At 43.5% G+C, this 17283-nt stretch overlaps 1 protein-coding gene across 14 annotated transcripts in view; it reads right to left on the reverse strand.

Moving 5' to 3' along the window:
- The window catches only part of RPS6KA1 (ribosomal protein S6 kinase A1), a 68456-nt gene that overhangs the window by 12401 nt on the left and 38772 nt on the right, over positions 1-17283 (reverse strand). For 4 of the 14 annotated variants that reach the window (XM_005302025.5, XM_042844677.2, XM_065577139.1 and 1 more), the window contains exons 3-6: positions 10039-10092; positions 3683-3799; positions 752-833; positions 358-438 (exon numbers count right to left, since the gene is read on the reverse strand). In XM_005302025.5, the coding sequence (XP_005302082.1) occupies positions 358-438; positions 752-833; positions 3683-3799; positions 10039-10092 (334 nt within the window). Of the gene's footprint in view, positions 1-357; positions 439-751; positions 834-3682; positions 3800-7307; positions 7646-10038; positions 10093-11822; positions 12055-13182; positions 13525-17283 lie in introns of those variants that run through there. The other 10 variants (XM_065577140.1, XM_065577141.1, XM_065577136.1 and 7 more) reach the window with 7 other exon arrangements.

The raw sequence follows: 17283 nt of genomic DNA on the forward strand, positions 1-17283 counted from the left end.
TTCAATAACCAGGCAGGGCATGGGACCAAGATCCCATCAAAGGAAGAGTTCATTTTTAGGGGGATTGTGCTTAGAAAGACAACAGGACAATCTAGGCAGTAAGGGGAACAGGGGCTACTTGACAGGCTCCTCCCATATTACTGCTATTGGCATAACCCTTCCAGACAGTATTTGAGAAAAATACACATTCAACAAGAATCTGTTGCTGGACACCTAGGGAACAGCTCCCTCAGGCAATGCACTGCACTTGCAGTAGCGCATAGTGGGTAGTGCTCATGGACAGTTAGAAACTATTCAGGGCTGTTGCCACCCACTGGCTCTGCCATTCCTCTGGCCTGAAGCTAGCTGTGTACTCACCATAGTGCAGTTTCACCACAAAGGGATGGTTCACATCAGCTAAGATGTCCCTTTCCATTTTTGTCCGTACGCGATCGCGCACTGTGGAGAGAGATGCACAGTTCAGACACTTCGGAACAGGACAGTGACCCTGACACCAGCTACAGGGCTCTGCCTGCAGCCTCATGGCTTCACTAGCTCTTGCCAAACTGTGCCTAGCTCGACATTTCCCCATTCCCAGCTCTGAAGAGACTTTCCTTCGTGGAGCAGCATTGATTACTCTCTCCCACCTCAGTCAGTCAGTGGTGGGGAGATATGGGTGCATCACTACAGAATGGTGCAGTTTTCCCAGCACGACTTCTCATTCCATTTTGGGGATGCAGATGTGGATCAGCACATGGAAAGCCCTTCTCACCTTTCAAGGTTGCTTTCTTCAGGACCTTCATGGCATAGAGATGGCCATTGTCTGGTGGGGTGATTTTTCTTACTAAAAAGACCTGCATACACAGGAGGAGAGATCAACTTGTGACTAAAGTCGTCTGGATAGAATTTTACTGCATACTAGCAAATAAACCCCCACGCGACTCCAGAACAGCAGCAAACTGCAGGGTCAGCAAGTTCAACGCTTTGAGCTCTGCAAGCAAAAGCCGACAGGTTTCCAGAGTCTCCTGGGGAAGGTATTTTGATGCTTCACCTTCCTGCTCCCCATCTTCAAAGCAGGCTTGCCCTTAGAGCATTCCTGCCTCTGCTCACCACACCTTTTTTCCTCCAATCGTCATAACTGAAAGCAAAGACTATTAAGAAAAAAAAAAAGCCTCTCCCCAATACCAAGGAACCAGTCACCACCCTTGGTACCGTGTCAGACTAGATCAGACTCAGGGAGTACCCAAGTGCCCCACTGTACTAGGAGACTTCCTTCTGACATGTGGCTTTGGCAGCAAGACTGACTCCCAGGCATTCATGATTAATGCCATCCCTGGCAGCTTCCCCTCCTTTCCAAGTCCTCATATACAACAGTGGCTGGATCCAGGCAGGGAAATGGGGCCTCATTATCAGAGAGTGGCCACTTCTCTTGGCAGCATGAGAAATGGAGCTCAGAATCCTAGTCAGATCCTCAGTGACCCATGGAGATATCCAGGCTATTGACCAATGCAATATTGGCCAGTCTCGAGACTGTATGCAGCAGATTGTTTTTAGAGATGGATTATTCATGGGTTGAAAGAGAAGAGAGTTTAGGTGCCACTTCCCTCCCCCTCCATAAAGGGTAAAAAAGAACATGTGTACAAGTGAGTGGAAGCCTTGGATAGTCACCCATATACAGAGTAATCTGAGAGAGGAGGGTGGGGAGAGTAACAGAGAATCCCTAAATTCTTTTTATCCAGCCACATGGCTAGAGAGCCAATTGGAGAGCAGCTGGGATGTTGCTTTCACATGGAATACCTACATTTTATGGCTGTCGATTAATCGCAGTTAACTCACGCAATTAACTCAAAAACATTAATCATGATTAATCGCAGTTTTAATCGCACTGTTAAACAATAGAATACCAATTGAAATTTATTAAATATTATGGATGCTTTTCTACATTTTCATATATGCTGTATTCTGCGTTGTGGTTGAAATCAAAGTGTATATTATTTTTTATTACAAATATTTGCACTATAAAAATGATAAACAAAAGAAATAGGATTTTTCAATTCACCTAAGTACTGTAGTGCAATCTCTTTGTCGTGAAAGTGCAACTTACAAATGTAGATTTTTGTTTTGCTACATAACTGCACTCCAAAAACAAACAATGTAAAACTTCAGAGCCTACAAGTCCACTCAGTCCTACTTCTTGTTCAGCCAATCGCTAAGACAAACAAGTTTGTTTACATTTACAGGAGAGAATGCTGCCCTCTTCTTATTTACAATGTCACCAGAAAGTGAGAACAGGCATTTGCATGGCACTTTTCTGGCTGGCATTGCAAGGTATTTACGTACCAGAAGCTAAACATTCATATGGCCCTTCATGCTTCAGCCACCATTCCAGAGGACATGCTTCCATACTGATGATGCTCATTAAAAAAAAATAATGCGTTAATTAAATTTGTGACTGAACTCCCTGGGGGAAAACTGTATGTCCCCTGCTCTGTTTTACCTGCACTCTGCCATATATTTCATGTTATAGCAGTCTCGGATGATGACCCAGCACATGTTGTTAATTTTAAGAACACTTTCACTGCAGATTTCACAAAATGCAAAGAAGGTACCAATGTGAGATTTCTAAAAATAGCTACAGCACTCAACCCAAGGTTTAAGAATCTGAAGCGCCTTTCAAAATCTGAGAGGCACGAGGTATGGAGCATGCTTTCAGAAGTCTTAGAGCAACACTCCGATGCGGAAACTAAATAACTCAAAAAAAGAAAATCAACCTTCTGCTGGTGGCATCTGACTCAGATAATGAAAATGAACATGCTTTGATCCGCACTGATGTGGACTGTTACAGAGCAGAATCTGTCATCAGCATGGACGCATGTCCCCTGGACTGGTGGCTGAAGAACGAAGGGAAATATGAATCTTTAGCACATCTGGCACGTAAATATCTTGCGACACCGGCTATAACAGTGCCATGCGAACGCCTGTTCTCACTTTCAGGTGACATTGTAAACAAGAAGCAGGCAGCATTATCTCCTGCAAATGTAAATGAACTTGTTTGTCTGAGCAATTGATGGAACAAGAAGCAGGACTGAGTGGACTTGCAGGTTCTAAAATTTTACATTGTTTTTATTTTGACTGCAGTTTTTTTGTACATAATTCTACGTTTGTAAGTTCAATTTTCATGATAAAGCAATTGCATACAGTACTTGTATTAGATGAACTGAAAAATACTATTTTTTTACAGTGCAAATACTTGTAATCAAAAATAACTATAAAGTGAGCACTGTACACTTTGTATTCTGTATTGTAATTGAAATCAATATATTTGAAAATGTAGAAAATATGCAAAAATATTTAAATAAATGGTATTTTATTATTGTTTAACAGTGCGATTAATCCTGAATAATTTTTTTAATCGCTTGACAGCCCTACTACATTTATAAGCAAAGATCTCTCCTTCCACCCTCTTCATTGTCAGAGCTCTCATTAGAGCCTATTGCAGCACTGCATGCACAAGGACTGCAAGAGTGGACCTCTTGGAGCAGACTGCACCTGCAGCCGCATCCGGTCTCAGAAGAAACTCAGTCAAATTGTTATTCCGGCTGTGAGCTCGTGGGAATCGTGTAGCCAGTTGCTCTTCTCCCATTATCCTGGCCCCAAAATAGATTTAATTGACATATAAAGATACAGTAGGAAGCAAACTCACTTTGCCAAAAGAGCCTTGGCCCAGAACTTTGAGAAGTTCAAACTGCGAAGGATCAGCCTTCTCAGAGCCCTCCTTCACATGGTGTGTGATGTTAATTTCTTTCACGATACCTTCATCCTGAAATAAAAAACACATGGATGAGGAAGACTAACTTCCAGAGCAGAGGAAAAGCCTCATCTGTTCAAGTACGACTACAAGCTCTTGGGAACCAGAACTGATCCCACAACACAAGCATCTCCTGCTTGCCACTTCCAGGGCAAAATCACTAGAAGGACTTGCAAATAGCATAGCACCTTGCAAATATTTCACTCTCTTATCAAACGCCACACTCCTTTGCTTCTAGCCAAAGAACAGAGTTCAGTTTCTTTGAACTGCATTTCATAAGAGTTTTGAAAGCAATTTTTTTAAAGCAAGAGTGGCAATAATGTTTATACTACTAAAAATCCCAACACGCGGCATTGTTGTCATACAACAAGGACGTGGCTGGCAAGTCAGACACACAAAACCCCATCTGTTCAGCAATCTGAGTAGCTCTGTCACAGGAGTCTTAGTGCATCTTGAGCACATAAGGACGCTTTTTTACAGCCTCAGCTCTTCTGGGAGATAGAGAAGCCAAGGTCTGTATGTGATACGTGGTTTGTTTAAATACATTCTTTTACCGAGCTCGAGAGCAGACATGATCAGAGAATAATGAAAGGTGGAGGGAAGGTAAGTCACTACCTTCCATCTATCTTTTTTTGAAAAGACAGAACACAGGGCAACAAAGGACATTAAAAAGACAACATTTAACATGTCCCTCCCCACCTCACAAACAAAATGTCCGGTGGAACTCCCTGCCACAAGACTGAGGCCAAGAGTTTAGCTCAATTGAAAAAGCCCTAGACATTTACACAAATCGGAACATCTCCAAAGATTAAAAGAGGGGCATAAGCGTTCATGCTTCAAAGCAGCCAGTCATTAACTACCTCGAGAACAGGAAGGAGTTTTCCTTATAGTCAAATGACTTCATAATTGTCATTTTTTAAAATTAAACAAAGCACCCAATACTAGATCCAGGAAAAATTTTACTAAAAACATATTTTTTGGGGACCAAAAAAAAAAAAAAAAAAAAAATGCAGATTTGGCAACACCAAAATATTTTATGATGATTTTTCAGAATTGTTCCAGTCAAAGAGGCCTTTAAAAATGTCAAAACCTGCCCTCCAAAACATTGTTTTGACATTTTCTAAACAAAAAAAATTTTCAATTTTATTTTGAAATGACTGTTTCAAAATTTCCATTAAATTTTACCGTAAAAATGCTTTAAATTTCTCAAAATCTAAACAAAAAATATTGTTTGACTCCCCATTTTTTAAAATTTGTTTTTGATTTTTCAGAATTGCCAGTGAACCAGAAAATCTGTATTTGCATGGTTCCACCTGAGATTCGCCAGCATATGGAAACTCAACAAGCTGGACCTCTGGTCTGGGAATTACGTTCCGGAGCACACTGAAGACCCAATCTACAGCAGGGCTCAGAGACACTGGGTTTAAAAGTGGTCCTGACTTCCTAATGCTTTTTAGTTGACTGTTAACATCTTGTCTAAGTCAGGTTTAGAAACAACAATTCTACCCTATGTAAAAACCCAGTTTTGTACAGTTTAGTCCCTACAGGTTTTAAATAGAACAGTATTTAAATCGAGTTTAACCACCACCCAAGAGGATGGAGCTGCCGTGTACTTTGGGCACTAGCTTCCTTTCTTTACCAGAACTGCCTCCACCCTCTCTGAAAAGGTTCTCCGGAAGCGGGGAGATGCATACAAGGATGTGGTTGCCTACCTGAAGTTGTGCACCCTTTTCTTTCTAGCTCATGAGCTTTGTTTTCTCTAGACTAGGAAGTGCCTTTGTTTTCATATTATTTGGCAGCTCTGTTCTCTCAAAACTGATAGTAAATACTGAATTCTGGTACCAACTGAAGCCTTTACCCACACAACAGGTCCAGCAAGAGCAGCAGCAGGACTAACTTCCCCAACATTCTCCTGCCTGTCTTATCCCTGTTCTGGAGGGACCAAACTAGAGGCAAGAAAGGTATTGTCTCCATAATGCAGTCCTAAGCTTCTATGCAGAGACTGTCCATAAGATGGTCAACAGAGTTTGTGGTTTTTACATTGCTGGCAGCTGTCCACTAGTGACTGAATCACCAACTCCTTTCCCATGTCAATGAAAAACCATTCTCTAGGAACCGCTTTCCATCATTGTCAACCTGGTTTGGACTGAAGTGAGCAAGGGGCCCCATGACATTGTATCCCCCAGTTGCGAAAGCATGACACCCAACCAACCTGAGAAAGGACCCGGAAACACCAAGCTATTTGGGGAATGTCATGAAAGGTACTGGAGAAACTCCTAGACTGCAGGCTATAAGCCTCAGCATTAGGACTGAACACACACTGTTCTGACAAGTCAGACTGTAGAGAGTTTCATTTCCAGCACACTATTTTTATGGCCAGAGTCACTTTTCTGGACCTCAGCAGTACAATTTGCTGTTCATAATCAAAGGAAAAAGATATGGCCAACAGCGTTCCCATTAACACAAAAGAACGAAGAAATAGCCAGAACTCAGGACAGCTTAATGACCCAGTTCAACATCAAGGAAGTAGTATTAAAGTTAGGCTCAACTGTAGAATAGAGAAACAAAAACGGGGGTTTCATGAAAACAGCAAGGAGAAAAAAAATATTGACGCTGATTGGGTTAGGTTAAGTTTACTACCAAGTTATATTGTGTGCCTAGTAGATCCATTTTAAATGAATATTTCCTTTACACACAGACATTTATGCTCCTCTATATTCCTTCATTATAACTGAGGGACTCAGTACGGTAGGAACAATTCCATGTACACCCAATAGCTGCTGTTCCAAGTTCTTCCAATGGAGGTATAGTACAATTGTGCGAATGATCTGAACTTCAGTACATTTAGCCAACAATAAGCCCCAATTTGACTAGTTCTAGATGGGTTTTCACCGCTATACTTGTGCTCTCAAGGCTGTCAGGCAGTGAAAGATTTGCATATATAGCCTGGCAACTAAAGCTGCTCAGTGAATATACGAACTAGGAAAAAAATGGGCATTTGAAAGGAGACCGAAATTGATCACATTTTGAGATGAAGCTTTAGAGCTCAGCTAACAGCTCCCCCATAAAAAAGGGTGTTTTTAAAATGTTTTTGCCTGTCTAGTCCATTAACCTATAAAACTACTGCAAGAAAGACAACATCATGACTGTTTAGAGCGTTAGTCAGAAGATCAGATTCCATAACTTGTTCAGTTGCAAACCAGACAAGCAGCAGGTATAGTAAGCAAGTCTCAACACTGGCCAGCAGGAACAATCGCAGCAGCCAGATGAGGATAAGTGCATCACCACCACACTGATCAGTAACATTAACCGGCTTGATACCTGGGAGAAGGAACTTTCCTTCTCCAATGCGATTAAGCTGAAGTTACCCTGCAGGAAAGGAAAGAGGGAAGACCCAGAAGGCTGCATCCACAGATTGCAGCGACTGTTAACCCAACCAACATCAGTCCAGTTGAACTGAGCAGTTACAAACACAAGCTGAAGCCAGAGAGTCCTCCAGCAAGCTAGCTGCAGTACTAACCGAGCTGGAGAGCTGGCCAGGGGCAGGCAGTTGCAGGCTGCAGGGTTTCGCTCGGTGTTTCCTGTGCAGCCACAGTGTGAGAAAGGCACAGATGCGAGGAAGCTTGGGGTCCCTCTCCATGGTCCATCCCGTTGAGCATGGCACATCCCCAGTTACCAGGGGCTCTAGGGGAGCATGGCAGGCTGCTGGAATACACACTGCTTCATGGAGGACTTGAGACAGGCTTCAGGTTTTAGAGTCACAGACTGGAGGAGCTGGAGGTGGTTAAAGCCCCACTGGCAGATGAGCAGTGAAGGCAGCAGTCTCTGACTCTCACAGCTAAGCAGGTTAACACTCCCACTCCCCAGCACTTGCAGCTGGTTTTTACACCTCACAGCTCCTTCTCAGATCTGACTCCTCTCTATTCAGAGAAGACTCACTCTCTCTGCGCTAGACCCCACAGGGTTTACTCTAGGTAGTCTGAGTTTATGTGGGAATTCCCACAAAGGGGGAATATTTTGAGGAGTTATTTACATTTTGAACAAGAGATAAAAGCCCCACATTCAGAAGACCCTGAATAGTGATACTGCCTAGAAGATCTGCAAACGCATATTTGCCCCTCTGATTGGGCACGGAGAAGAGGCTTTAGTATCAGATCGATCCTGGGGGTTACTCCCCTAGGGCATATAACCACACTGAATTCCGTGATAAATTTGGTCCTTAGATTTCCACATGTACAACTCTTGCACAGCCAAGAGGATGCCTTCTATCATAGGGGAGGTGGCTTTGCCTAATCCCTTCCTGGAATCCTCTCCATGATATTTATAAGGCACCAATGGAGACTATAAGTAACCAACTAGCCATGGTTCTGCAGAGGCCGTTGCTCAAGGAGCTGCAAACAGGGACAGAATAGAGGTAAACAGAGTGTTGTAGCAGACAGAATAGCCCTTTCGTCCCATCATTGTCCAAATTCACTTACAGGATGGGAGCGATTGTTCTGATTTAAAAAACAAAAAAAAACAACCCACCAGCCTCCTTTCCCTCACCTTCTTCTTCATGTTCCTTTTTCATAGCCCCGTATGCTGGGCTAAGTGGGCATCTGCTCCCCAAGTGAGCATGGAGTTATCCCCTCCAGTTATATTTCTCTGTTCCAAGCTTTTTTTAAAATAAATATATAGATTTATAGTTATATATTTTTTGCTTTAAAACTAGCCTAGCTTGCAATAAGACATGAGCCTGTCTCCGTTCACTTCTGGAAATACCCCCAGAGGGTGTTTGGAGCTGGGATTTTAGTTTGAGCCTATGACTACTTCTGACCTTTCTCTCCTCACCATGTACAAACCACACTCTTTGGTAACTGATAATGAAAGTAGGAAATGACGATTAATGTTGCGTTAACACCAGTCAGGGATGAGGGCCCCATTGTGCTACACACTGTACAAGGGAGTCAGACCAAGCTAGGCTCTGCCCCAAAGACACAACAGGTAGAGGAGTCAGGGGTGTGGGACAGCAGGTTTAGTAGGAAAGAGCCTGAGCAACGGGCAATAGCAAATCCTTGCTACAGCCCAGAAGCTGTCAGGAGTAAAGTCTAGGTGCCTGATTCTGATTCACACTACTTTATTCTGCTGGAGTCACAGTGTGAGCAGCAATCAAGGCCAGAGTTTGCATTCAACATCTGTAAAATGAAGTTATTGACACTGGCCTCCTTCGTAAAGAGCTCTGAGGTTTACTGGATCAACGAGCTAGGTAATTATAAAGAGAGAGTGTCAAGAATGACTAAGGATTGCATTGGGTCAGTTATTTCTGGTGGACACAGAAGCCATCGCTCCACTCAAGAACTGAATGTGAACAGGTTTCAGAGTAGCAGCCGTGTTAGTCTATATCCGCAAAAAGAACAGGAGTTCTTGTGGCACCTTAGAAGCTAACAAATTTATTTGAGCATAAGCTTTCGTGGGCTACAGCCTAATTCATGCATCCAATGAAGTGGGCTGTAGCCCACGAAAGCTTATGCTCAAATACATTTGTTAGTCTCTAAGGTGCCACAAGTACTCCTGTTTTTTTGGAATGTGAACAGTTACTGCTAAACTAGGGTGACCAGGTGTCCTGATTTTATAGGGACAGTCCCAATATTTGGGCCTTTGTCTTATATAGGCGCCTATTACCCCCCACCCCCGTCCCGATTTTTCACACTTGCTGTCTGGTCACCCTATGCTAATCTGTTAGCATGGATACAAATGCAATCCTCTTCCCTCCCAGGGTAGCTAGCTTATTGGAGAAGAATACATGACACAGAGGCAGAGTGCCTTCACAACCACACAAAATGGCGTCTTGTGCCCCAAAGACAATGGAAGAGTACAACAGTTGATGACTACAACATGGGGTGGGCTGGGGGAGGGCGAAGACATGATCACAAGGTCACATGAGTGACTCATGTCTGTCTGCCTTCGGTATTAGCAACTCTGTGATTTGCCTAGTAGACATGTGCCATAAAAGACCTTTCAGAGAGTTACTTGTGCACGTTGCTAACACCTGCTTGTGTCTCCGATTTTGCTGAAGTTCACAAGTACAGTTCAGACAGTGTTAATGGTGTGCAAAGCCAGCACAGGCATTGGAGGAGAGAATGATTCACAACTCAAATATTAACTCAAATCCTATACCGTAATAAACGGTCAGAGAATCTTGTCATACGACAAAGTGTGAATTAAAAGACACAAATCTCCTCAAGCCATGTGTTTGCAACAGGCTCTCTTACCTTATCTGCTGAGTCTACAACGTCTTTCTCTATCCAAGATATGTCCGATTTTGCCTGTGGAACAGAAAAGGAGTGTCAGCACAAAGGGTCTGTGATGCTCAGTTAACATTTTCCTCGTGTATTCGTTTAATAGAAGCAGGCAAGCTATTTACAAAGGCACAAGACAGAGCCAATTCAGAGCTGTGTTGGTACTGCCAGGAAAGAAGGGTCCAATAGGTTTCAGAATCCTTTACAGACTTGTCCTGTGGCACCTTTAAGACTAACAGATCTGTTAGTCTTAAAGGTGCCACAGGACTCTCTCTTGCTTTTTACAGACTAACACGGCTACCCTTCTGATACTTTACAGACTTGTTTGCACAGCTGGTGGGAGAGGGGAGTGAGAACGTCAGAAGTGAATCCTGCGTGCCTCCAAAGGTCACAGGATCACTGCGGCTATGGAGAAAAAGTTTAGTTCCTAGGTCTTCGCAGGGTGACTGGCCTCTTTAAAGGAAAATGGGGCCAGCCTCACCCATGCCATAGTTAGTCCCCCTCTTAGGCGGGGGGGGGGGGGGGCTAATTATGGCACAGGCAGGGCTGGTTCTACTTTCCCTTAAAGGGGCTGGTTGCCCAGGGGCAGGGCCAAATTCTGCTCTCAGTCACACCTGGTGTAACTCCACAGCAGCTCTCTGCTTTGGTAGAGTTACATCGATTTGACATTCAGGATAACAGCAGAAATTGGGATCTGGACTCTTGCTCAGCTCTTCCCAGCTGAGAAATGGGTTTTCATCTGAGTGGGAATCAGTGCTCCTAAACCAGCTAATAGGAAAACAGACAAGTAAAAAGTGCATCACATCTTGCAGGGAGAGAGTAGGTCTAGCTCCTATCTCATGGTCTGTTTCCAGCCCAGCTATTGGATTTCATCTCAAAGGGTGACATGAGAAGTATTCATCCAATTGCCTTTTAACCTGATGCTTGCCTAGTTCTAGACAGTCTTCTTTTGTTGAGAGAGAGGAAAAAAACTGTTTGAGGAAGGTTTAACCATACCCTGGTTCAAAAGCTGTTCCTTCTGCTCTGCCCCTACAGAAACACTGGCAGACAGATTTCAGTTGAAGAGCCTGATTTTTGGAAGGTTAGAGATTAGACCCCAAAGCCTGTTGTATCGCCAAGAGGTTAAACTCATGTACATATAGATTCACTATCGCAGCTGGGTGCTTTTTTTTTTTGAACTGAAGTTTAAATAAAAATACAAAAAAAAAAAAAATCCCACAGATGTGATGCATTTCCTTCTGTGGGGCTCAATTCTCAAGATGCAGATTAGGTGAAGCCTACTGTAGCATGGTCACAGAATGTGTTTTTTAAAGAGACACTCGGCTGCGTACTTCTGCTTTCTCTGGATGCGGTTAGGTAGTGTCACGGGGTGGGGTGGGGGAGCTCGTGGCCCAGCATTTTCGATAATCGGAGTTACAGTTCCAAGGTCCTCTGACCACAGGTCGAAAGGAGAAACCTCCCCAACTCTGCCCCCATAAACAGGATTACTGTCCAGAAACCTGAAAGTAAGTAATGGCTGCGAAGGGGCTATAAGACAAAATAAGCCTTGGGGGAGCTTCACCAAAATTTGAATAAGGGAGACATTCTAAGCCTGGGAAGAAGCTGAATACAGGGCGCGGGGGCCTTGTTTTCACATCTCCCTCACATGACCCCATTACTACAGCTGCTTGGCACAGCAGCAGGAAGGCTGAACTCCCTAGCTCCTCTTGCCACCCATGCCGTTGCCGCCACGCTATTTTCCACACACTAGCGCTCACCGAGCCAGCACAAGCAGATCTCCTGGAAGTGGGATGGACATGTCCAGCCTGAAGTGCAGACGTACCCGCAGTGAAGAGACTGACCGGCCCGCCCTCTGCCATGAGGGCGCAAATTCTACACCCCGGCCAAGAGTTGCCGTTCACAGCTGAAGAAAAACAATCGCCGCCAGAGCCTTTCACTAACGTCCATCAGGTGCTTCAAAGCCTCACAACAGCCACTCCCGGACCAACACTGTCCCCCAGTTACAAATAAGGAAAGATGCAGAGGTTAAAGTCACGCACGTCAGTGATGGAACAGCTCTTGTACACTCTTCTCACGATACCCTAATCGTTTGCTCTGACCTCGTTCCTTGAGCAACGTGTTCAATTGGGCACATTTTGCTAGAGTGGAGCCCCTGCAAACTATTCACACTAGCTCACATAAGGGGCAGGTTGCATTGTCATGGGCCTGCAGCAGAATTAGGGTTGCCAACCCTCCAGGATTGCCCTGGAGTCTCCAGGAATTAAAGATTAATCATTAATTAAAGATTATGTCAAGTGATGAAATCTCCAGGAATAGGTCCAACCAAAATTGGCAACCCTAAGCGGAATATTTTGCAGCCCTCTACAAATTCAGGAGAAGTCATTTACAGAGATCCCCTGTGTGAGTTGGAGATTAGGATCTGCTGCTGCTCACGCAATACTCCTCCTCACCTAGTCAGTCAGGTTTGAAACCAGGAAGTTACTGCAAGTCTGAGAGGAGGAGACTGAGTTTCTTTTGAACTGAACCATGTTGGGGCTGCTTTAGTACTAAGCAGATCCCTTAGTCAAGCCTAGAACAGTTTGTAATGCAAGGGTCTCAGGATATAATTTGTTGTCTCTTCCCACAGATACAGGTCAAAATGCACTCTCCTGACCTCTCTCTCTCTCCTCTTCTTTATATAAAGAGTTTTAGAAACAAAAGTGGCAAAAGACCACGTGTGTGTTTTATAACCTTGATAATGGATATATTGGAGTCTGAACGTTGGAAACAGGCGGCGAGAACTAGAGGCTATTTAGCGTTATGTTTTCTGCATCCTGCTTTCATGCATCACGGACCATAATCTGAGGCATCTTTTTGTTCCACCGTTGCTTCAATCGTGCTGACGTGCCAAGCCAGTCCCAAACTCTGCCAGTACAGAGAAGAGAGAGTCCTCAGGAGAGGACGCCATGGCCTTTATCACCAGAAAGGCCCTTTCAAAAGAGACTACATAAGACAGTAAATTAAATGCAGCCTGGCCAGCTCTAGAGTCTTGCAAGTCTCTGACTTCCGGCCTTTGATCCTGTGAAATAGAAAACACGATACTGAAAACAGAACTGATAAAGAGACCACTACACTTGCCTCCTGGATCCTTGGTTTGGTGCGAAAGAGCAGCCTCAGCATCTCCAAAGCTCCAGACGGCTACTCTCCCATAGTTTGCAAGGGAGCTTCTGATCTAGCGCTCTCCCCAGCACGGACACCAGCACAAGAACCCCCAGTAGTAGCTATGTCACTTGGATGTATTTTGGGAGTTTCAGCATAAAAGGAAACTGTGGTTTGCTATGGGGAAATTGTGCAGTGAGTGCTCACTGCACAACACCAGCAGCCAAATGAAAGCATTAGTCAAGGCACATGACCCCTAATGGGATGCTGATTTGTGAAGCCCAATTCAGAGAATCCAAATATTGTGCTGCTCATGTGCATGTAGGTCTTATTTACACAGTGGATTGTATCTCCGTTGGACAGGGTGGGGGTGTGACAGTGTTCAGGATACCCGTGACTGAATCACCTATTTACACCTCCCGCCCGCAGCCTCTAGCAAGGAGGAGGTTTGCCTGTGGTAGCTGGGTGTCAGCTCCCTAACATCACCAACCTGTCAGCCACTCAAGCACTCCCCTCTGGGCTCTGTCAGCCTGTCTTTAACTCGCAGGTGAACAAAAGGAGCACCTCAGTCCCTGAGTCTCCTTGAAGCGTTCGCCTGTGATACCCAGCCCCGGATGCTGGATACTCACAGGAATCTCAGATCCTCTGCCCTCAAAGAAGCCGGCTACCCCAGTTTACCACTCCTGTGTAAGTACAGTGCTTGTGAGCACTTACAACAAAACAAAAAGAAGGTTTAGGAAAGAATAGAGAGACTCCACTAGAAACCAGAGAGTAATGGAAACAAAATAGTTACAATCCAAAACAAAATCATAATACTAGGGCTGTCAAGCAATTAAAAAAAATTAATCACGATTAATTGCACTATTAAACAATAATAAAATACCATTTATTTAAATATTTTTGGATGTTTTCTACATTTTCTAATATATTGATTTCAATTACAATACAGAACACAAAGTGTACAGTGCTCACTTTATATTTATTTTTGATTACAAGTATTTGCACTGTAAAAAAAAATTGTATTTTTCAATTCACCTAATATAAGTACTGTCGTGCAATCTCTTTATCATGAAAATTGAGCTTACAAATTTGGAATTATGTACAAAAAAATAACTGCATTCAAAAATAAAACAAATGTAAAACTTTAGAGCCTACAAGTCCACTCAGTCCTACTTCAGCCAATCGTTCGCACAAACAAGTTTGTTTACATTTGCAGGAAATAATGCTGCCCTTTTCTTGTTTACAATGTCGCCTGACAGGGAGAACAGGTGTTCTCATGGAACGGTTGTAGCCAGCGTTGCAAGATATTTACGTGCCAGATGCGCTAAAGATTCATATGTCCCTTCATGCTTCAACCACCATTCCAGGGGACATGCGTCCATGCTGATGAAGGGTTCTGCTCAATAACAATCCAAAGCAGTGCAGACCGACGCAGGTTCATTTTCATTATCTGAGTCAGATGCCACCAGCAGAAGGTTGATTTTCTTTTTTGGTGGTTCGGATTCCGTAGTTTCCGCATTGGAATGTTGCTCTTTTAAGACTTCTGAAAGCATGCTCCATACCTCGTCCCTCTCAGATTTTGGAAAGCACTTCAGATTCTTAAACCTTGGGTTGAGTGCTGTAGCTATTTTTAGAAATCTCACATTGGTACCTTCTTTGCGTTTTATGAAATCTGCAGTGAAAGTGTTCTTAAAATTAACAACATGTGCTGGGTCATCATCCGAGACTGCTATAACATGAAATATATGGCAGAATGCAGGTAAAACAGAGCAGGGGACATACAATTCTCCCCCAAGGAGTTCAGTCACAAATGTAATTAACACATTTTTTTTTTTTAAACAAGTGTCATCAGCATGGAAGCATGTCCTCTGGAAAGGTGGCTGAAGCATAAAGGGGCATAGAAATGTTTAGCATATCTGGCATGTAAATACCTTGCAATGTCGGCTACAAAAGTGCCATGCAAACATCTGTTCTCACTTTCTGGTGACATTGTAAATAAGAAGAGGGCAGCATTATCTCCTGTAAATGTAAACAAACTTGTTTGTCTTAGCGATTGGCTGAACAAGAAGTAGGACTGAGTGGACTTGTAGGCTTTGAAGTTTTACATTGTTTTGTTTGTGTGCAGTTATGTAACAAAAAACCAAATCTACATTTGTAAGTTGCCCTTTCACAACACAGATTGCACCACAGTACTTGTATGAGGTGAATTGAAAAATACTATTTCTTTTGTTTATCATTTTTACAGTGCAAATATTTGTAATCAAAAATAATATACACTTTGATTTCAATGACAACTCAGAAAACAACATATGAAAATGTAGAAAAGCATCCAAAATATTTAATAAATTTCAATTGGTATTCTATTGTTTAACAGTGCGATTAAAACTGCGATTAATCACGATTAATTTTTTTAATCGCAATTAAATTTTTTTTTTGAGTTAATTGCATGAGTTAACTGCAGATAATCTACAGCCCTACATAAAACACAAACTAGGGCCTACACTCTATTAATAGTTGCCTTTCTTATCTAATAAAGTAGGTTTTCCTCCCCAAAGTTCAGTCTGTTGTGTTGCTGGCTGGCTTCACAGGAACCAGGATCCACACTTTCATGGAACACCTCTCGCTCCAGAAGGTGTCTCCTCAGTGAATGGATCCAGAGCGGGGGTCTCTACTCTCTCATACACTGAACCAGGCTTGTGTCTTTATTCACAAACAGCGCAATCCCCTGTCTGCTATAATGTTCCTTTTTACCTCCAAGTGGTTTCGGTTGTTTGGCGTGGTCTTTGATAGTTTTCCATTGACTCTTCAGGAATAGGGCCAGGGTAGACAATTGAACCTTGCATTATGTCACCGACTAACCAGAGAAGAGTGACAATTCCCTCCCACCTTAATGGGCTCAACACCGAGACATGTGATTCCCTAGTGACTAACTTTTACTCCAAGACCATAAAGCATAATTCTCAATATAGTTACATTATTCCTTAAATATTACCCATACACACATCTCACAATGATTATGAGTATTGATAAGTTACAAGATTTCAGTAGAGACCTCACATGCTACCCCTCATGGATAAATACCATGAAAGTGGTGTATTAGGTGTACTGAGTTTGTCAGGTCTGGGACAGGAGTTGCTTGTAAAGAACAGGGAACCCTTTGAGAGAATATTTTTCTGAACTTAGTATGGTCCTCGGAAAGGAACAAGAGTGCAGGCAGCCCACGCCTCTCAGGATCAGGCCCTCTGGGCACCAGTAAGTGGGTCTGTTAAAAGGTGAATGGGGTGAGAGTGCAAGTTTTTCTTATCACAGAAGGCATTTTCACAATCCTGCAGATCTCTCTCTTCACATGCTTATGGGCCAAATTACACACTAGGATATTGCAGGTTATTATGGATCATATGCATTTATGAGAGGTGACCATTTGTGCATGACTTGTGTCACATGCTCACTTCTAGCTCCCAAGTGTGGGGACCTTCTGTATTTCAGATGTGCAAACACACTGACAGGAGACTATCCGGGGTAGGAAGTTACACAGCAGTTTTGCTAATGTCAGTGCAATGCATCTCACAAATGATACCATCAGCAGCCCTGCGGCTTGCTCACGCCACACTCCGATAAACAAAACTTTGTAAGACAGAGCTCTCTTGAGGGGGATCGGTTCCATTTAGTCCTCTTTCCAAAAGCAGACAGCATAGGGTGACCAGATGAGATGAAGAAAATATCGGGACACCAGGGGGGTGGAGGTGGGGAAGCCGAGTGCTGTCGGCTGAGCCAAAAAAAAAAAAAAAAAAACCAACCAACCAAACGAGTGATCCCGACAGCTCAAAATCGGGACGTCTGGTCACCCTAAGACAGCACCAGCTTGACTTCTAGTGAGGGACACCCAACTCCATGGTGGTTAAGACACCTAGTGCCAAGAACAAATTGGACTTGGGCCAAAGTCCATGTCTGAGCACCCAAATCTCACCAGTGGGAAGGCAGCTCTTGAGGGGTTGCTGTGAGGGCCCAAAGGTAGATTATGGGTACCCGGTTTGAAAAGGTCTGATGAAACAGTCAGTTTTCTACCTTGTGCATTAGCTA

The sequence above is a fragment of the Chrysemys picta genome, chromosome 23, assembly GCF_011386835.1.
Source record: "Chrysemys picta bellii isolate R12L10 chromosome 23, ASM1138683v2, whole genome shotgun sequence".
Taxonomy (NCBI): Eukaryota; Metazoa; Chordata; order Testudines; family Emydidae; genus Chrysemys; species Chrysemys picta.